General features: G+C 42.5%; 1 protein-coding gene across 1 annotated transcript in view; it reads left to right on the forward strand.

Annotated features, from left to right (window-relative positions):
- Positions 1-22,980, forward strand: part of prmt3 (protein arginine methyltransferase 3) — a 57,767-nt gene that overhangs the window by 4,345 nt on the left and 30,442 nt on the right. Inside the window, exons 7-11 of the mRNA XM_061060758.1 lie at positions 70-211; positions 2,204-2,269; positions 3,785-3,906; positions 8,875-8,974; positions 21,822-21,900. Of these exons, the coding sequence (XP_060916741.1) occupies positions 70-211; positions 2,204-2,269; positions 3,785-3,906; positions 8,875-8,974; positions 21,822-21,900 (509 nt within the window). The remainder of the gene's footprint in view (positions 1-69; positions 212-2,203; positions 2,270-3,784; positions 3,907-8,874; positions 8,975-21,821; positions 21,901-22,980) is intronic.

A 22,980-nucleotide genomic window follows, 5' to 3' on the forward strand; every position in this document is an offset into this window, starting at 1 on the left:
CTGGTTGCTGCTTTTGTCCCGTGTTCTAATATTAGAAGTTTAAAACAGATCTCTTCGATGTTCTCTCAGGCTGCTGGCTCAGGGTTTGGTGCTGAACGCAGGGACGGGCAAATCCGGCAACCTGGGCACCGTGGCCGAGCTCCGAGAGGACGAAGACGAGGCCTACTTCAGCTCCTACGGGCATCACAGCATCCACGAGGAGATGCTGAAGGTCTGAGATGTGCAAACGCACACACGCGCACACACACGACATGCAGGTCTCATCAAAGTCTCATGAGTCATTCCCGCGGGGTCTAGGTGTCACAGCAGAGCAAAAACCAGTTCATCAGCGCAAGTCTTGGCTGAAGGATTTCGCTGTAGCACGTACATGAAAATGATTGTCTTTATACACACACTGATCCGACGACAAGACATTTTCTCTAAAGTGTCAAATCAGCAATAAAGCGCTGAGCCCTCATGTGAGACAGCAGCGTGCTCGAAACGTGGAAATTAATTTTTACACTCCTCAAGCTCTGAAACCTCAAAGTGTCAGCAAGCCCAAAGAGGTTGGTGCGTGTGTGTGTGTGTGCGTGTGTGTGTGCGTGTGTGTGTGTGTGAGTGTGTGTGAGATGGTGGAGGGGGGGGGGGGGGGGGTCCGCTTTGTCTCCTCCCTTCCTGTTCTACTTTCCGCAGTGCTTAGATATATTTCTGTCGGCCGTCCTGATTGGAGGTTGGCACTGTTAAGTTTTGCGTCATGTGTGTGCGTCAAGCTGTAAACTCCATCAGAGTCTCTGGAGGGGCGGAGAGCACGTGCGAGGGGCTTTGCAGTAGAAAGTAGTCAAGTTTTATACAGGTCAGATGTATGATGCACTGTGTTTATGTGTGTTTGTTTGTGTGTGTATGTGTATGTGTGTGTGTGTGTGTGTGTGAGAGAGAGAGAGAGAGTACAGTATGTGTGGTGTATGGTTCCTGAGTTCTGCAGTCGGGTGTATATCACTCCTTTTTAAATTTAAAACACTTTTGACTTGTAGCATTAGTCTGAAAAAAAAAAAACCCTCTTCCTTTTTTGTCACGTCAATACTTTTAGTATCAGATATTTTCTTTGCCAGGAAGCACTAGTTGCCTCAGTAGTGAGCTGCAGCTAAGGCCCGAGACATCTTACAGTGTCCTCCACATCCTCTGTTTGGTGAATTTGAGCTTCTGCCTTCAGGTAGGAGATACATTTACGTTCACGACGCAGCCGGTTGTCTACGCATACGCATGGTTCAAAAGCAAGTTTACTTGAGCTCTTACACCTATGCAGCTGACTAAAAATATGATTTAGAAATGTGGACATTGGATAGTAAAGGTGGGGGGAAAAATAGCTTTATGTAAAAATCGAGACTCTTATCTTCTGAGATTTTAAATCGATTCATAACTTCCAAAAATATATATATTTTTTTTTGGGCTAATCGGTCACTCCCTGCTAAGTGCTAAAGCCAGCTCTTTATCATAAGAAACCCAAAGATTCCCAGCCCTATTGGATAGTCACTACACCTTGTGTTAAGTATATTCAAATATCAGAGCTTGTTTGAGTGTTGTAGGTAGGTGTGTGAATGTATTCGACTATCAACGAGTCTCTGCGGTCTTTGTGTTCACATCACTAAAGATTTATTAAAAAGCTTCTTTTGTGTAAATATCATTCAGGAGGTCTAGGTTCAGTTCAAATCAAGTATTGAAAGTCCTCAACTTCACTACATCTTACATCTTACAACTGTTCATGTTACTGTCATTGTAACAGACTCTGTAGCTTTCTCTACAGAAAGGAGGGGATGAGGGTGGAATTGATTGGCAGGTTCATTAGTGAATCCTGACTTGACCTCTTCTGGGATAAAAAACATCGGGGCACCTCTTTACATTAATTTACAACACACATTGTTCCCTACGCTGTGTTTCTTGATCTGCTGTTTTTGAATGAAAACCTCATATGCCTCGCTTTAAGGGTTTTATTTTTCCCCAAGAGGGGCGATTATAAGTGTGAACTTCAAAGTCACGTATCAGCAGTTGTGTCCAAATACACACAGTCATAGAACTTGTGGGACACTGATGTCCTACATAAGGTCGTAAACACAAAGACACCTTGCAGCACATTGAAATACTCTTCATACACTTCCTCATGTTTCATTATTTTCTCTTTTGCCAAATCAATATTTGAGTTGTTTATGTTTGTTTGTTCTCTCTGCAGGACAAAGTGCGCACAGAGAGCTACCGCGACTTCATGTACCGCAACCCTGAAGTGTTCAAAGACAAGGTGAGCCAGTTGACTGAATGCAAACATGTGCATGGACGTGTGTGTGCATGCAGCATGTGCAGGAGAACCGAGTCCATTAAGAGAAACTAGGCGTGTTGCATTTTGCAGGAAACGCATTAATAAGGCGATGGCGTGTGATTTAAAACACAGCGCGACTTTATTAGCACCTCGAATGTCGACTGCTGGGTGCTGATAAGAGACACATGCAATCCACCAACCGAACCCATAACAACCCCCCCCCTCCTCCACCTCCACCCCATCTCCCCAAAAACCCTTCCAACTCACCCCCACCCATTTCCTTTCCATTGCCTTTAGTTGCAGGAAGCAGCGGCCTGGATCATGACCATCCATTATATGGGCGGCTGCTGGTTAGTGGTGGGATGAGGCTGCAGAGGAGGGTGGCAGGCTGTGTTGATGGGAACGTACATTATCCCTGTCAGGGCGAAACATTCAGCAGAGAGGGGAAGTGTCACCTTCTACAGGGAGCGTCAGACAGAGAACAAAGCGGATATTCTTGTTTCAGTAAGACGGTAGGGCAGCCGAAAGAGATTGAGATGGGAGCACGGAGCTGAGTCAGCAGCATGTTGGGCGACCCTCTGTGAACCCATAAAGGCAGCGGGATACTAACAAAGACGTTAAAGTGGCCTTAAATAGAGAGGCACATAAACAGTGTTACATATAGCTGGGGCGTATAGTCATTGCAGCTGTGCCACGGTCATTTAACACCAGTCGGGGGGCGAAGATGAACAAATTAACTGCAACCTATGGGAACCTGAAATAGAGGTGATTAAAAACTCAGTCGACAGCAACAAAAGCCTGAGTGGAAAAGTTTCTTGAGTGTCCCGAGGATTCGGAAGCACTTAAATAAGTGAAGATGATGAGGACTTGGGGAAGCCCAGCGTGACAAAAACATCAATTTGAATGGCTTAACCCACGAGATTGTATTTGATAAAGAAGCAGCTGGAGGTCTCTGGCAAGTTGAAGATTGGACCATCCTTCAAAGTAATTTCCATCCAGTACTCAAGGCTTCATGAAAGTTATTGCTTGTTTTTTTGTCCCCATACTTTTTCCTTCTTGTAGTATTTTATACGGCAAGGTAACATGTCATTGAACTGCTCTTCACCCACTGATTCTAGATCCTGAAACATGGATTTTTTAAAGAAAGCAAACCCAAGAAAAAAGTCGATATGACAAATGCTGCATCCAAAGAAAGTCTGTCTCTGAAAAGTCATGCATTGAGATGAATAAAGCTTTAACAGTGTAATGTATGTGGCTCCTCTTTAAAGCATTAAAACTGCCAAACTATGGAAGAGCCACTACAAGATTAAATCTAAACTTTATTAGAAATGAATTGTATAACTGAGAGCTATGTGGGCTGAGAATATTTTTTTTCCCTGTGGCAGTTTTCTTAAAATATTGAAATTGTACATTCATATCCTGAGCTGTTTGTATTTGTGAGTCCTGGATTAATAACCCTTTGTCTCACCGCCCCCCCGTCCTCCACCTCTCCTTCAGGTGGTGCTCGACGTTGGCTGTGGAACGTGCATATTGTCCATGTTTGCCGCCAAATCTGGGGCCAAGAAGGTCATAGCAGTGGACCAATCAGAAATCATCTATCAGGCCATGGACATAGTCCGGTAAGTTGAGCTCACTTGCAAGTCATAGAGGTTTCCAGTAGGAGTGTGGGAAAAAATTAATTTTCACGTCAGAATTGCAATTTTTCATTTCTATAATTCTGAACTGTTCAATTCATCCAAGCATCGAAAACATACTTTCCTTTAAAAATGTTCACCAGCAGGTAGTTTGAGCACGTCAAACCCACTAGTGACATTCTCTTCTGTGCACCCTCAGTAGCTTCCTTGGTGCTGTGATGCAGCATGTGGTGTGTCGGTCCTGTTTCGACAGTTCAGCTGCTAACACCAGCCAGCTCTCAGTGTTGATAATGGATGGCTGCGTCCCACATAGTAACATACTGCTATATTTTGTACCATTAAGACATTCACCTTGTCCCGTCTTCAGGGTGCACTTTAGATTCTAAGAGGAAGCCAAACATATCACTATAAAAGTTCTGCAAAATGAAAATCAAAGTACTTTGAGAACAATTTAAATGCCCAAGCTCACATCTTACACCATCGCCTGGAGTGGAAATAAGAGAAATAACTAACAGCCAACAACAGCAGACACACACACGACGTAAAAAAGCAGGATCCACCGTCTGTTTCATTTCACAGATCTGTTGATCTACAACAGCATCATCTATTAAAGGCTTTAGATTTATGATCATGTCATTGTTTCAAAAATAAAGCAAGTTAAGCATAAATCAATGTAATCTTTGTTTTAGGTTTTCCTCTGTGTATTTGCAGTATTGCAACCAGCTGATAAAAATGTTAAATCTTTAATATCTTGAACACATTTTATTGTGATTTTAAATGTCAGATAATTGGTAGTTTCATGGTTCACAGCAGAGTGTAGTAAATCCTGAAATAAATCATGAATCAGTTTCAATAAAAACATCGATTTTGAATCAAATCGTGAGATCTTGAAAGATTCACATCCCTAGTTTCAACAGTAGAAAGAGAACACGGGCCGTCTTCACTTATTGCGCAGCAGAGGATTCTGGGACTAGAGGTCTGTGTGACCTCTAGCAACCTTTTTATTTGTTGCAGCTGGTTGACTTCAATAGAGCTGCTGTCAGCGCTGTGGCCATAACGCACATAATTTACTCCTGCAGTCTGAATCATTCACCCCTCGCCTCTTCTCCGCTGCGCTAGCTTCAGTCCGAGGCCTGAAGTCACAAAGTGACACACACACACACACACACACACACACACACACACACACACTCATTCTCAAACATGTAGATGACCCCCCGTTGGTATTTTTAATAAACTCCTCTGTCCAATTTCAGTTACTGTGTTTCCAGTTCTGGAGAAGCTGTTTCTCCACAGTGCAGTCATTTACCTCCACCAGAGCTTCCACTGTCCCCTTCGTCTACCTGTGACCACTTCCTCCATCACACCCCCGCCTCTGAAATGCATTTTTGAGTTAGGGGCCATAATGACTGCCATTATTACGGTTATGTAAGATAGTGTCGTATAAGCAAAACATCAGGGTTTGCTGAAGGAAAAGGACGTTTAATTTTACAGCCCACTGACTCGCTGTCGGGGAGCGTTGGCATGCAAGCTGCATGGCAGGTTCACCAGAAGATTCAGCTACAGAAAGATATATAACACCCCCACTCCTGATCCTACACTGTTATACACACTCAAACTAAGCTCCTGGGTCGCTTTGAATCAATCGTTTGCTTTGGTTGTGAGTCGACGGCTCTTATTCCTCAGTGTGTGTGCATGCCGCTCTGCTGCTGGCCTTTGTGCGTCCATCACTTCCTCGTGATGTTAATATCAGGATTGTAATTAAATTGGCTCCTGTTGGTTAAGCAGCAGCATCCATCTCCTGTTTCCTCACCGTCGCCGAAGTTTAAATGAAAAGCTGGATGAGACTTCTTTCCTTCACAGTCACTTCCTTAATGGATGATGTCCAAATAGCTTTCTTTTTTCTTTTTTCTTTTTTTTAAATGGCTGGAATTGATGGATTGTCCAATAGAACGCTTTGGACTGTGACAACAAAGCGATGAAAGGAAAAGATAATTTGACAAAGATGAGTAAAATGTGAAAGTTTGAAAGAGTGACAGATTACACAACAAGACCCTGAGGCCCCCGTGTCCACCTAGTGTCCACCTAGTTGTTTCCAACGAGGAGAGAGCGTTTACAGCAGAAAGCGGCCGCTTGGAGAGAAACCGCAACGCCCAGCGTCTTTTCAGCGGCCCCTCCGAGCGTTCATGTTGAAAATCCTTCAACTCTTCAGGAAGCCGCTGTTGACGTCACCAGCGCTCTAAAGTAACAGAGCAGTGTCGGTCATAGAGAGGCCGTTGCTTCATGCAAACACTCCTGAGCCCACAGCGCTTTTCAGCCAAGAAAAAACGCTAGGTGGACACGGGTCTTAAGTGTCTAACTAGACTCTTCTCCTCTGTCGCCCCCTGGTGGTGGAACGAACTAACAAACTCCATTTGATCGGCAGGGTCCCTTTGCAGTTTTCATAAAAAGACCCAGCTGTTTTACGAACACCTACACCCTTAATGATTTTCATGATGATGAACTGATGGGGGGGGCGGGACACCGACACGACGACACGACGACACAAACACTTGAAGGATTTTTTTTTTTTACTTGATCTTCAAGGGGGGGGGGGGTAATATGATGGTAGGGGAAACACTTCCCTGAAAACGAGGATAAAAACAATTTCCAATTCATTTTAAAGACAACAATTATCTAAAAATACTGGTTTTGGTGACGTGAATGAGCAACCTCTCTCTCCACCCCCCCCCCCCCCAGCCCTCACACATGCACACACACACACACACATAAGCACTCACACGCCTACAAAGGCACACATATACTGACTCTCTCTCCCTAGAGTCCTGACATTGTCCTCTAAATTACCCCAATAATGAGATTACAGTGTTTCCCTCTTGTGAAAGGTGGGGGAGGTGGATGAGCGGGGCGTAAGGGGGGTTTTGTGTGGGGGGCGGGGGGTAGGTGTTGGATTCTGGGAGGAGGTGATAGCAGCGGCAGCACAGCAGCAGAGAGGGGAGAGACAGTTCAAGATAAGGATCGCTGCCACTGAAATGCACTCTGGGCTGCTGTGAGTAATTGTTCTGTCCTCGGTAACATTAGCTGTCATGATAATGGAATATTCACAGAGATTGATACCCGGACTGGCCGGTCTGAAAGGAGGGATCATTTAAACAGCAGCACTGATCTTACAGTCCTTACCTGAGCCTGACACCTCTGCAGGCCCACAGCTACAGTCTACCCACTTTCACAGGCCGTACACGTTGCAGAAACGACCGGAAATATACTGTACATGGACAAGAACCTGGTTCATACCTACATATCATGACGGATTGGAAAAGTTGACGAAAAATGTTTGGAAATAGAATGTTTCACAGATCTCAAAATCAGTATACCTCGAAAACCATTTCTTAAAGGTTGTCCGTAATAATGTGACTGATGTTCTTGACTTGTAACTCTAGCTTCAGTGACTTCAGAGCATTGTCAGCGATGTCAACATGCCCACATCGTCCCAATTTCAGACTCTCTAGTGATGAACCTGCAAGGTCTTGTTAAGCCCTGCAGCTCCCCCTCAACTTTTTGGAGCATTTTTATTTTACACCCTGCAGCTTTACTGATCAGGTTAGCTCTCACTATTTTCCAAACTTCTCTGACTTTGGTCCCAAAAAAAGAAAAGGACTAAAATGGGGAAACTGTAGTAAATTGGTGGCTGCTTGTGTCAACTACAATCAAGTGTATGCCTGCCTCTTCCTACATGCAGAACACACAGGGGGGCCTCATCGTGTGTGGGGGCCTCAAAACATCAAGCTGCTTTCTGCAATAACTTACTATATATAATAAATATTACAAAGGTAACGACCATCCAGCATTTCCCACATGAGTTATACCTAGTCATCACAACCAGGCATATTAACGGTCAATCGGCCCATATTTATTAATTTATAAATTTTTGGAGAGACAAGTGCACACTCCGCTCGCTTTGCCCCTCCCGCTCCTGTTCACTGTGACACACCCACTGTGCTAAAAAGCACTCTTTTTTTATTTTTTTTTGTCCCTCCTGTAAATATGCTGATTCATCTTAGACCTGTCCTGTCAAAAATGTCCTCTTAGTGCCACACTTTGGCCAGGGGCTGTCCTGATCCACGTGCAATACAGTATCCTGCAGGTTTTTTTGTTTAAATAAATAATTTGTTGATTTGCAGAATGAGAAATCTACAATACAATTATGACGCAGAACATTTTCTACAGTAAATTGCGGGAACATCTATAAAACACTTCTTAGACATCAGCCGACAGTCCGTTCACAAAAGGTCCGTGCTCTGACTGGAGGATAGCCAATCATAGTTCAGGATAATTGGGTGCCCCCTGGAGTGGTTATCAGACTTCATTGGTGCAGAGTCCCACCTCTAGGGACTCTGTCCCCAGACCCCTGACTATCACAGTTTTCGTCCACCTAATTTCTACCTGCAGAATTCAGCAGTTTTTAGATGACTTAGTTTTTCAGAATCTTAGTAGTATGCTCTGTGCCAAGCATAAAAATCAGCAGACAGAGCATTTAGTAGCTAAACAATATGCATTTCCTGAAAGACTTACATCAGCAGGGGACCTGAATAAAGATTTCAAAGCAATATCAGCGTTCATCATATTGCTCTCTTTCTGTTGTATGTCATAGTCTGCAAATATTGCAGACGAAGTCGCTACATTAACCGTAAAGTTGATAACAGTCAAATGTTGTGTGAAGAAGTTGTTCTGCTGCAAAACAAATCGATTCATCATCTTATAAATATGACAGACTTCCATGAAAAGGTTAGGGTTTGCACTTTGTAGTAATCCCCCTTTGTGGACAGTGACTGCACACTATTGCAAAACCACAAAGCCAACTCTTAAACCACTCGTCTGCTGGATCTATAGGTGAGAAAAAAATGGACATGAGCTGTGTTTATAAGTCCTCTGACTCTTGCATGTTGCCAACAGATCCAACAAACTGGAGGATAAGATCACCCTGATAAAAGGCCGGATAGAAGACATCAACCTCCCTGTGGAGAAGGTGGACATAATCATCTCAGAATGGATGGTGAGTACATGTTTACATACTGGAGTGATTTGATTGTTGGAATGAAGGAGTAGTGAAAGAAAAAGTTCTGCTCCATCTCAAAAGTTTGCTCAGCATGTTGCAACGTCCACCAAAATGTTCTGTTGTGCTCTACGTGAAATCAAAGATTCGGTTGTCTCTCAACCGGAAGGTCGAGATATGTAGCTCAAAAGCGTCCTTATTGATCTGATACTGGCGTCAGTAAAATCCTTCATTTCAGCCTCTGCCTCAAACGGTTAATTTCAGCTGCTGTCTCTCTCAGACCTGCATCCCTACGTTTCCATTTTCCTCTGATAAGCGAGCTCTGTTTGCAGTCGTAGGGAAATGTGAGTGAGCTTCCCGGTGGGCGTGTCCTACAACTTCACTCCATGCTTTGCTCTAATACGTCGGCCAGAAATGACATCAGGTTCCTGACGTTCTGGTCAAGTCTCGCAAAGTTCTTGTAACATCTCGTTCAGAGAAGCAGGAAAACCACGTCCTGAGATTACACCAACAACTGTGTGTCTTGTGTTTAAAAAAAAAACTTTACAGAGGTTTAGTATAGACATCCAACATTGTAGCAGTATGTATTAAATATGGATCAGCATAATTGATCTCTTTTAATGTAACAACAGCCTCACCAGTGTTTATTAGAGCTCTTACCAAAAAGCATTTATTACACTTTACATCCAATACATACAAAAGCAAACCAAAAAAAACTATAACAGGATAGCACTGCACTGAGTTTGACTCCCTTTAAAGAGTACCAGTTCATTGATTGAGCCCCGACCAAGCATCAATATAACAGATTGATTGTATTTCGTCTTTCTTTGCCATCAGAGGGATATTTGAACCATTTAACCAAACTTCTTGTTTTCAGAATATATATTCACTCCTTTTACTTGGGGCCAATATGTCTTAACATGTGAGTCGTATCTTCAAACCAAATGTAGAACTCCTGAAACGCTTACACATGAATAGACCTTAAATGTAAAAGCCCGGTGTAAACTTAGATTGGTCCTAAACCAGCCAATGAGCGTGCTGAATCCAAGGTGCATGTTTTAAACATGGCTTAAACAGGGCTGAACTCGACCATGAGTTTCTCTGAATATCTAACCAGGAAGAGCAGTCTTCCTTCGCCTTGATGCCCATTTATCAGGGAGATTCTCTGTGGCGATACAGGCAGGACGGCCAAAGTTGAACGCACCGCTGAAGTCATCCCTAATTCATGAGCATCCCGTATCTGTCCCCCCTCCACCTCCCCCATCCATCGTCAAACCCCAGGGTCACGAGCAGGGGTCGCCAGCCAGAGCCTTCCCATCCTCTCGGCAAGGGAAATTGAAATTCGATGGTTGACGTGTCGGTGGAACGGTGAAGGATAGGGGGCGTAATCTCTGATGACACCAGCTCACAGAGCGCTAATAAATCTAAGAACTCTCCAGTCACTTCTCATCACGGCAGCAATGGCAGACATTTCTCACAGTGGCCAGGACCTCCAAATCTTCCCTCCAAACTGCCCGAATAAAATGGAGAAATGACAGTTGTCAGAGGAGGAGACTTCCTGCCCAGTGTAAATGACTGTAGACTGTATTAAACTTTAATGGCTTCGTCTTACAGCCAGGTAGTATCCTCTTATCTGAGAGACATTCTGGAAAGTCTTCACTGTAGCGTGTAATATTTTACTTTTATTTCTCCCCTCAGATGTCTTGACCCCCCCCCCCCCCCCCCCCCCCGGTTTTAAGTGAAAAAGTTTGACCTTTCATGTCTTAATGAATCATTCAGTTTTTAAGAGAGAAAAGAAAACCATCTTAGATTTTTTTATGAAAATGTAAAAATAAATACTGTAAGTTTAGAAAGAAGATTTACATGGAAGGATACAAGTTTGAATACTTTTTTGGTGTCTAGCTTTCCTTTAAAGAGATTCATAATCCGACCGCATGTGTTATCGAAAATGAAACTCTTATTTTGGGTGCTCATTGAGAAAATATATGTTCCCCTCCAATTATTTTAACATTCAATCATTCTGCCCATCAAACCATTCATGAAAATGCTTCAAATATAAAAGTAAATCATATGACATGCAAGAACTTTTTTCACAAAATAACCATCCAATTGTTATTGAGCTGCTGGCATGAAATCCAGACATTGGCAGTTTTCACATATGCACTCGTAAAAAAATTCTAGAGAATTTCTGGAGGCCTGCCTCTGAAATCCTCCTGATTTGGTTGTTCACACATGCACCTAACAGAGGGGGACCATCCCTGTGGGATAGCAGGCCAGCATCCTGAGACAAATCATGACAGAAAAAGAATGACATGGAAGTGGCGGATGATGCAACAGAGTCCGCTATACGACGCAGTAGAGAGAATATCTGCATTTATTTCGATGCTACGTGTAGTTTGACAGAATCATATAATCAACAAAAGAGGGGAGAAGAACAGACAATGTAATGCAGCAAAAATACCACAGGGCTGGCAGGAGAAACTCCAGATAAAGTCAGAGTGAAAAATTCAGCTGTTTGTGTTCACACATACAGCTCACCCTGAAAACTTCAGGAGTTTTTCAGGAGTTTTTTGCAAGTGTGAAAGCACTATAAGAAATGAATAACATTATGCTCTACAAAGAGTACGTGTAGAAAAGTTCTGACTACTATATTACTCACCGTCTTACTGGTGGTGTTTGATTGACCACCAGCATGTAATTGCATGTTAGCACCAAAATCAGTGATGTCATAAACAACTGATTGCAGAAATGATGATTAAAGAGCAGGAGTGTTACTTAAATTATCAATGAATCCACCAGTCGGTGCTTCATAGAGATAACTTTGTAAGTTTTATCCTAAAGTAACAAGTGACCGACCTGTCAATCAAGGCTGTAATGGAAGAGAAACAAAGGATTGTATCAGTGAAGTCCTGCTGTCAGAGTCGTTGGGCTGGTCGGACAGACAGTGGTTACAGGGCTAATAGACAGAGATGAGTGATGGATCATGTGGTGTATCAGTGGTGGTGGTGGTGGTGGTGGTGGAGGAGGAGGAGGAGGTAGAAGGGGGCAAATGAGAGTCTGTCTGTTGTGGCAGAGTTTGAGAGACTGCCTTCAGCAGCACCACTGTCATTTCATAACTCACTACATTGATCGGTTCTCTCTCTCAGCACACGGAAAAACAAACAGAGCAGATAAGGGGCTGGGGGGGCTGACGGGGTGGAGGAGAGCTCAGTTTCCCAGAGGCTAAATAAAGATTGTCACTCTGAGATCCATCACAAGGGATGGGCCTTCTAGCTGCATGGTGCTTAATGGCACAGACATACAAATATGGACATGAGAGTTGATGGACAGAGGAGAAATGCTTTCACAAACTTTTGTCACATAATATTAGAGTATGCATTAAGGGAAGACTCGTCCTAGACTCTGTTCAATACAAACAGTTTTATGCTATCAAAGAGATATAAATGTTGTTTAAACTGGTCTGTGTCCAGAGTATGGCCCTGTGACCACCTTTTGTTTTTTTTCTTTGCTTCACCATCTTTTTCAGTTGTTTTAAATGAGTAGAGAGCGTTTGCAGCAGCAGGCGGTAGCCCGGACTAAAAGCGCAGAGCCTTTTTCTAGGCGCTCCGCCTTTTTTGTGCGGTTACTCCGGCCGCTTCGAGTTGAAAATCTTTTTCAACTTTTCAGAAAGGCTCTGTTTAAGTAACCGGCACTCTTTTCCCACATCGTCTTTGCTCCGTGTCTGATCGGGCAATAAACAATCTAAAATAATAAACTTGCATAAACAGAGCTGTATCGGTCACACAGTAACCGTTGTCAACAGACTGTTGTCATAGAGACAGGACAGATGTGCAGCGCTTTTAAATTCAGCACACAAAAGCTTCATGCGAGAACTCCTGAGCGCACAGCCAGCGCTTTTCTGCCCGGATAAAGAGCGCCAGGTGGACGAGGGGCCTACGCTGAAAGTTCAGCTTGTAGTAACAAACTCCTACATTTGTTTACTTGATCTTGTGTCAATATCATCAAGTGTCTGGGGAAACATGCTATACTTATCTGATAAAGTCCTGGACCCCTTGGTAAGGACTTGGGTTGGAGGGTCGCCGGATAAAGTCCAGGTGCAGACCAAAATAGTGAAGTTGGTCTGGTAGCTAGTGAGTTGCCAGGCCACTTCCCAAGTACTGCCGGGGTGCCCTTGTGCAAGGCACTGAAACCCCCAATAGCTCTTGCCCGCTCCCTGTGTAGCAGTGTGTAGCAGCCGCACTCTGACATCTCTCCATAAATGCATTAGTGTATTTCATGCCTATGTGTGTAAACAGAGTGTAAACCAGAACTTCATTTCTCCTTTGTTCTACCACTTTGTTGTGCCTCGGTAGTCGCCATAGAAACTCCTTCCCATTGCTGCTTTTTGTGTAATCTATAGAAGTATAGACAAAACAAAAACCTATCCTGCATCTTGTCAGATGTATTTGGTCTTTGTGTGAAGTTGCCCTCACAATCCATGATCTTAGCTGTTGAGGATCAATCAAACTCCAACTGAGAAAAACAGAAAACACTGAATTTGACTCACAGTTGAAAACATCTGTAGGCATTTATTGCAGATGCTGGTCTTGTTTCAAACATGTGTTTTGTTAATAGTTTGTGTTCAGAGGCAAAAGGCTGGTGTCCCTGAAATATGAGCTTATTCAAGTACGTGGTGACTAACCTTGGAGAAACACTCCTGGATTGTCCAATGGGTCGCCAGCAACAGAGAAAGTTCAGTAGGCATCAAAGAGTTTCTTTTTTTGCACCTGTGTCCCTGATATACCTTGAGAAGAACATAGTTTGACTACGAAACAAGAACCACTGGCTCACACAAAGTCCTGTATCATTGTGTGGGGTGGGGGTGGGGGTGGGGGTGTGTTAAGTCGATTAATGGCAGCTCTTCCTCTTTAGCCTCATTATCAGTGCTCGGAGACTCAACTGCCCAAAAGGAGTGTGCGAGTCATCAGTCATCCTGTCCTTCAGCCTGACTGACTGTCACTCACACACAAAAACAAACACACACACAAATAGATGCTTGTGTCCTCACATAAACACACACACACACACACACACACACAGTGCCAGAGCCACAGGTGTGTCCATGCTCTAATGAGGATTTATTGGCTCTTCTTACTTCCAAAAGACCTTCAGGAAGTAGTTTTCAGCCACAAACAGTGAAACAAAAAGCATCTTGGAATTATTCCAAAAGGCGATATTTGACCTACTTTATGTGGTTTCATTCAGGTCAGTTGATATTTATTATCCTCAAACATTTTCAATTCTGATAGACTTTCACAAAAAATGATGAAATATCCCGACACAGTTCAGTAAATGAGGAAGTAAATCAATGTGATGCTGGTTATGAGGGATTTAACAATACCTTCCAATAGAATTGTAGATTCATACAAATATAGGCAATTTAAATGGATTTGACAAAACTTATACATTTCAATTAGAGATGCACCGTTTGTTTCATGACTTCTTTTGGTGTAAGACTCCCACAGTAAGGGCTGGGCGATAAGACCTCAAATCAATATCATGACAAGTTCATAATTTTACCTCTATTGCGATTTATGAACGATTATTTTGTTCTTGTTTTTTGCCGTCATAGTTCACTGACATGGTCTCTAATGTAAATATGCTCAACTATTAAAGCTGGGATATTTTTCCTAATGAAAGAGGTCATATCTGATTTACTATTTTGTGGTTATTTATTGAATATATCTTATTGAAATCAAAGCATCGCTTGAAATGAAAACAACACATTATAGTTTTAAAGTAGAAATGAACTTCTCTAAAACTGCAGAAAAACCGTTTGCAAGAAATGCAAGTTATTTATTTTCTACTGTGTTTACATTTGACTTCTTTTTGTTCGGTGTCGTCTTCCCTAAAGACAAAATGTGTCCAAACGACGGACATTGTGTCAGTGTCGCGGATTTGACATGTCGTCACATGACTCTGAAAATAATCGACAGGGCAAGAGTATGTCGGTTAGAGGTTCTGGATGTCGGTTTCGATTAATTTCCCAGCCCTACGCACAATGACGAAAGTTTCTCTCATGTCTGATAATGAAAACATTTCAGAGTTTGCCCAACATTTTCAGTATTTAATGATTTGCTTTTTAGGATACCGTATGTATAGTTTCTTATGTTTTTAAAGATGCAGACGTCCTTAAACTTATTAACATCCAGATTTTATTCCTTTAAGCATCAGAACATGTTTCCTCTTGGCCTGAGAGTGAAGTATTTCGTCCATATCACAGCTCAAATAATCAAATGAGTCATTACAATCCAGAAATACTCGTCTGTTTTCTATTTCAACAACTTCACCAACACGCGAGCCCATTTTCTTCCTCCTCGTCTTTACTGAAGCACAGACATATGTCCATATAGGCAGCCATTCAATGTAGTATATAAAGACTCATAAAGCAATTCAATACACTACCATATATTGAATGTATCTAAAAGCCAGTGCTGCATTTCTTTCATCTGTGCAAACATCTGTAGAAATAGGGACACTGTTCACTGAGTTGAATAAATGTTACATGCAGAACAAGAACCTGACGGCTGGATGTATCCCTCAAACAGACATCCTCATAAACTCAAACCCATAACCCTGCATTGCTCAAATGCTTTTTTTTTGTGGAGAAAAATGGCCTCCTTGTTCTCTCTGAATGATACATTTAATAACAGCCTTTGAATGGTTGGACAAGTACCCCGACAAAGACAAGTACAGCAGGATTTTTATAGGTTATGTGTGAATGAGCAGCTCTAAGTTTTTATATTTCAAAGACACTCAAAGGCAAACGCTCTTTTATGTTTATCCTCCAGCTTGGAGGAGCCAAAGAAAATAAAGATTTTGCCTTAACCTAAATTCAAACAGTAAGTTCAAGTTTCAGGAATTAATCACATCTCTATCAGATATCATCACATTTGATTATGTTGTGCTCATTGATTTTTTTTTTTCCAATAGTTTTTACTGGGCACCTTGGCTTGAACCATCCATAACTGAACTCAGATGTGCTCTCATTGGGTCGTTGACTTTTGGAGTGCACAAGATCACACAGAGGAGATTTTTTCTCTTCAAGGGTCACAATATTGCATGTAATGTCTGTGGTATTGACTGAATGTGATTAGATGCATTTCTAGGACGCGGAAATGCAATGTGCATTCATGGACTGGGACAGCAATATTACAACATCATGGAATCAATATGAATGTACAAAGACGCGATGACAGCTGAGCTTAGTTACTATTGGGAAGAAAGCAGTCTGTTGGTGACGAGGTTTGGAGCTATCTTACAGCTATTGCTCTGTTATCTGTTCATTTAATTTTTTCAAATTTGGGCAAATGACATGCTTAAGATGTTTTCGCATTCAGCCTGGAAAAAAAAAATCCATATAACTAATATGTCATAACATTTTCAGCTGGAACCTTTTCTATGTAGATCTTGTTTCCAGTTTGCATGACTTGACTGTTGGAAGATTTTCAGAAGGCTGCTGTCTGAAAATGATGTTGCAATTTCTCAATAATCCAAAACATTTATTTCCTGCTTGTTTTTGTAAAAAAAAAAAAAAAAGTCTTTATACATGCCAGTACTGATTAGGGATGTAAAGATGAATCGTAAAATTGTGATAAATCGATTCAAAGATGTCAAGATTCACATCGGTACTCTGAAAAAAAATCGCAATAATATGGTGAGCGTCAGCAGCTGTAGAGCAAGATTTAGAAATTGAGGACGCACCGCCGTCTTTTAAATCGGAGGCGTGGAAGCAGTTTGTCTTCCCCAAGACAGAAAATGAAAGAGGTGGGAAGATAACAGACGAGACAAAAACTGTGAGCAAATATTACAAGAAGACAGAGAACTACACAAAGAGCACAACCAACATGATGCAGCATTTAATCCACACCACAATGAGACGCTCCAATCACCTCCCCTTGTAGAGAGAAAAGAAACATTAGAAGGCCAAATCACACTGACAAGCAGGTTTACAGCCCCTAAAGGAGTCTTTTTCACTCATAGTTTGTCTTCAGTCTCATTTAGTAAAATAAATCTTGTGAGAATCGTATCATGAATCGTATCGTGGGCTGTGTGAATCGTTCCATCCCTAGTTCTGATATATCTGTGAGTCACTGCAATTTTGTCTAACCAATATAGACAAAATTGATATATAATCTCTAAAACACGCTGAATCTTAAACTATGTGATATCATCCCACATTCCTTTTATGCCCTAAAATCATTTGCATACTTCATTAAATATGATACTGTAGAAATGTGGTAACGTCTTCTAAAAAAACAAGATGTTCTCATCATTGATTTCCAAAGAGCGTCTCGTGCTTCTAATAACCTTGTAGCTGTACTGCAAATTACGCTGCTGTTACACTATCTTACACTACATCTTCTTATTTGCATGCCTGTAAATGTAAATAGGGCTGATACTGGAACATACACAATAAACACTCATGGAGCGTCAACACACCAAAAATCCATTACATGAATGTGCATGATATATTTATGCTAATTTATTTTATCTGTTCATAGAGGAGGCTTGTTGATGTAAAGGTGCTGCTGCCTTGAGTATTCAGTGAAGCGTGGAAGTACTGCTACACACACACACATTGAGAGAGACACACGTTCAAGCACACACACACACACACACACACACCGTCTTCCCCTTTATTTTGCCTCGGCCCCTCCTGGGACCGGAGGTGATGATGATCTGCAGTAATTGAGGAAGACGTATGTAGAATGCAGAAAGAGAGAGGAGGCACTGGAGGGCGGAGGAGAGTGTAAACTGCTGATGCAGATTTTGTACCAAAACGCCTCGTGGTGCCTATTTCTGACGGACGCCAAGTCTCCCGGGGGTTGTTTCACATGAAAATCTGTAAATTGTAACACAGAAAATCCTTTTTTCTCTCCCACTCAGCTTCCAGAAACTAAAGACAGATTTCTAGAGTTGTTCAACATCTCTGTAGGTTTAATGAGGAATACACCATCTTAACAGCGTTTGTGTCAACTTCTAGAAAAAGCTAAAAATCCTTGACAGAAGTAATACAGTTGTTAAAGTGTATTTGCTGTATCAGTGCAAAAGTATGTATGTGTGTGTGTGTGTGTGTGTGTGTGTGTGTGTGTGTGTGTGTGTGTGTGTGAACCCACTCAGGGCAATGTGTTTTATATGCTAATTTTGTTAATGTGTATAAGCTGCTCCATCCCATTCTCATTAGGATTTCATTAGTCTCTTTTATGGAAATGCACAGCGCCTATACTGCAGTGCATCTCCTGCACCAGCCTGGCTGCCTGACAGTAAACTCAGCTGTTTCCTCACACCAACACAACCTCAGCCCAGTTTTTGTCACCGAGACAAAAGACAGATAAATGGCTTAGAGAATCTTGTTTTTACTTTGATTCAGTTTTATGAAGACAAATTGAAGGCACTTGAAAGAGAAAATCAGGCAGCTGTTGTCTGTTTTTTGTCTTGGTGTAGTTTTCCCCTTTTAATTTTTAATCAATGTGGATCCATGTAGGGGCTGCGCACATTGGTGTGCAGTGGTTACCGCTGTTGCCAGCGAGAAGGTTCCTGGTTCGATCCCTGTTGGATTCTCTGTGTGGAGTTTGCATGTTCTCCCTGTGCATGTGTTGGTTCTCTCTGGGTGCTCCGGCTTCCTCCCACAGTCCAAAGACATGCTCCTTAGGTTAACTGGTGACTCTAAATTTGCCCGTAGGTGTGAATGTGAGTGTGGCTGGTTGTCTGTGTCCATATGTCAGCCCTGTGATTGTCAGGCAAACAGTCCAGGTTGTACCCCGCCTCTCGCCCAATGGCAGCGGAGATCAGCCCACCGTGACCCTGAACGGGACGAGCGGTATATATAATGGTTAATAATTTAAAGTGATGGAATAAGATTTAAAGTTAACATTAAAATGTCTTTCCTGAGACGCTTGATACTACATTTGAACTTTGTATTCTCAAAATAAAAATATGAACAGTGACTGGCCTCAAGGATGAATCATTATAGTTAACAGTCTAACTTTGCAACATGATCTTTTCTATGCCCCAAAGCAGACGTGACTGAAACCTCACACTGACATCCAGCTGTCTATTTCCTGATCCTCAACACCTGAGCACTGTCACTGATAGAGGTGGGGAACAATATCGGTTCATGTAAAAAACAAGATTCTTCTCTTCTAAGACTTAAAATCGATTCATAACTTCCAAAAATTGCTTTTTCTTGTTTGTTTGTTTTTGTTGGGGGGGCTAATCAGTCAGTCGCTGCTAAGTGCTAAGGCTAGCTCTTTAACTCAGTAGAATGCCAAAATAGAGCAGCAAGAAATTCCACCAGAGTAGATCCTGAAGTATGTACTAATTCATAAATAGACTTTGAATCCATGGATCCAGAATCGTTTTGAATCGAAGCGTGACCCCAAGAATCGAAATCCAATCGTGAGACACCTCAAAGATTTCCAGCCCTAGTCACAGACCCAGACTGCTGTATCATCCAGTTTGGATTGAACTCTCTCTGAGATGACTAACAGCACGAGATGTCCTCATGCAGTTCAGGAGTGACACAGTTATTGCTATTGTTAGATTTTTCATGTAGCGTTGGATGTTTCCTGTTTGGTAATTAACATTGCAGATGATGTATAAATTAGAGGGCTGTTGTACATGCAGCTGTGAGAACATGAGAGGCATCAGTGGGGGGGGGCGGCAATAATCCTGGAGCATTGCTGATGATAAAAGTAAGGTGTGACTCCGCTTGCAGGCATCTCTCCCTCTCTCACATCCTCTTTCCTTCAAGTGGAGCAGTGTCCCGTGAAATTGGGATCTAAATTACAAGGCCTCTGTGTGAGGGTTGTTTTTTTTTTTTTTAAAACGACCTGCTATAACCGGTAAGGACATCAGCTGGACCCCAGCAGTCAGCACCAGGCGATCCGCGGGCCTGACTTTTGGTTTTGGTTCGAGACCGGTCCCAAAAATAGATAGAATGTTTCCCGTAGAGGATGAGTCGGTTATATCAGCTCCATCGCTGTCATCACTATCAGCTCAGGCCCATGACAAAGATGGTGAGGATTTTGGAGTTAGAGTTATAAATCAGGGCTGCTTCTCCTGTTTGTCTCCCGCCTGCTCGTCTCTGCTCCCTCCCCCTCAAAGGTTGTCTTTATTTGAATAATAAGGCGCTTATCTCGGTGCATTACTATTCCGCCGGCCACTGCATTCTGTCTATATCACTCCTCCTCTCCTCCCCCTCTACACTTTCTCTTCATCATACACTCGTCCTTTCATTCAGTCTTTTATCTTCTCCCCTGGCCCTCACCTCTCCTTGTCCTTCTTTCTCTGCACTAAAGCGAGAGACGATATATTGGACTCTAAAACATAACAGAGAGCACTTTATGGACTTATTTTCTCCCTCTCTCATTAAATGTCTTCAATTGCTTCTCTGTCAAAATTTAGGAAAAAAGGAAAAGTCTTTATTTTTTTTGTTCCACTTTTATGACTCGGGTCCTTCCTGTAGTCATGTCTATTGACAAAAAGTTCCAAGTTTTTCACTATGAATGTATTTTTAATTTTTCTTCCAATTAGTTTATATATGTTTTTTCTTTCCTTTTTAAAACTGTCACAATGCATTGATCGAATAAGATGCTGTGATTTGGACTTGAGCTTGTAAATCGCTTCTCTAGTCTTCTGACTACTCAAAACACTTTAACACCGCAGGTCACACCTGCACATTCACACACTGATGGCAGAGGCTGCTATGGAAAGTTACCATCAGAAAAAAACTAACCCCATTTATACTCGTACGCCGCAGACGAAGCAGTGGGAGCGATTCAGGGTTAAGTGTCTTGCCCAAGGACACATCTTGCATGTTGCTGCGGGAGCTGGGGATCGAACCCCCGACCCTCCGGTTGAGAGATGACCGACTCTACCAACTGAGCCACAGCCGCCCCACAGCTGCTAAGTTGCAGTTAGAGGATTAGTCAGGTTGTGAACAAGCAACCACATACAGTATATAAACGAATGAAGGGTGATCACCAAATGTTTGACCAAACCTGTTCATTCAATAATCGTGTAAAGTTAGAAGACAAACTATAACTGGATTAACTCTTAGATGAAATACTCTGTGTTATTTCTGTGTTATTTGATAAAGGGGTTGTGCTTTTGATCATCTCCTTCGGTCCCTGAAACACAAATCTGAAAGCCCTGATAGTGGTTTGTGATGTGGACCCTGTCAGTGTTGTGTCATATTTCTGATGGTTCATCACTTACAGTAAAACCTTCAGGTACAGATTTAGCTCCGCCTCCATGTCCCAGATGGAGATAAGCCCTCCCATATGTTTGGAACAGCCCAAATGTTGTGTGCTGAAACGCCATATGGAAGAGGCCAGTGCTGCAACTCAGGCTTATCTGATTGGTCGTTCTGCCGGTTGGAGGGGTAGGAGGTAGAAAAAGCCATTTGTCAGCAGTATCTGCCACTCAGGACGAAGCCAACACGATGTGGACAAAACTCAATTTCAGCATTAATGGAATAATACCACGGTTAATGTGCCGTCTACTGGAGCAGAACACGAGGTTATCCCAGGGTCAAACCTTTGGATGCTGAGAGGCGGACCACGTGGGCACTTTCTCTAGATTCACAGTCATGCTTAATTCAGATTTCCACGGTTGTGATGTTAAATTAAAAGATAATTGAAATTTCCTACGGTTCTGCGCTCCTCTCCTTACACGCCTTTATTACCTGCCTTGAACTGTCAGGAAACCAGGAGACGCTGCTTTTGTCCTTATCCACCGTGAACTTTCTCCAGAAGACACAGGGGGGGTTGATAATGTGTGTGTTCCTCTCTTCTCTCTGCAGGGCTACTTCTTACTGTTTGAGTCCATGTTGGACTCTGTCCTGTACGCAAGAGACCTCTACCTGGCTGACACAGGCTCAGGTAGGTCAACCACTCTCCCAACTATACTACATTTACAAAAAAAAAAACGAAAATGAAAAAAATGAAGGACTTTCAAGGAGAATGCATCGTTTTTTTTTTTTACGTCAAGTCTTCCTCCTGAGACCCCCCCCTCCCTCCCATCCCACACTGATAGTGTCCCGCTGTGAGAGACATGTATCAACAGCCAGATCAGGAAGATTTCAGGGGGGCCACTTGCCTGAAATTTCCTTTTTTTTAAAAAAATGAGCAGGAATGAGTATGTGAAAACAGCTAGTGACTCAACACTGCAAACCAGGCTGCTTCAGTGACCTACACATGTTTGAAAATCAATCAAAGTGGCAGAAAAAGGTGGGGAGGAGTGTCAGGGGGCGTGGCTTTGCTTTGTTAAAACTACTGTATAGTGGTATAGACAGCCAAACCCACCTTTCACCATCTTCAGGCGTGATCTTTTTCTTTTTGTATTTTTTTTTTTTTAAGTAGGCTGCACTACTCTGCTCTGTTGTGCTCCTCAACACAACTAAGCTAACCAGAATCAGAGGCTCAGGGCCGCAATAAACAAAAATCCCATCTATCAACAGCACTGTGGCCAATACAGACTCACCAACACTTATTTCACTTGGCTTGCAGTAGCTGACTTCAAACTGAAGTGTTACCAAAATGCCTCTTTGAACACTGAGAAGACTGAGCAGGCTAAATTAAGGTTAGGCCCAGCATCCTCCCAACCTGCTGCTGTTTAATTGTCAGCTGATAGCTATTCAATGTCAGACCTGCGGCTTCATAACAAGCGTAGTGAGGCGCACGTGAAGCGCAGCACTCACACAGTTGGGATACTCTCAAATGTGGTTGGTAAGCTTTTCAGCAGGAAAGCAGTTTCCGATGTACATTTTCTTACATTTAAACTTTTAATAAAATTATTATATTTGGTAACACCTTTGGATTTGTTGTTGTTGTTGTTGTTAAATTACAGTCAGGTCTGATTCCCCTCCCACTGAAGAGTGTGAGTGGGCCGGTGCAGTCTGAAACCGAGGTCAGATCAGCTCTGATTTTCATCCATCAGCAGGGACAGAGTGATCATGCTGG

Source organism: Labrus mixtus, chromosome 1, assembly GCF_963584025.1.
Source record: "Labrus mixtus chromosome 1, fLabMix1.1, whole genome shotgun sequence".
Lineage (NCBI taxonomy): Eukaryota > Metazoa > Chordata > Actinopteri > Labriformes > Labridae > Labrus > Labrus mixtus.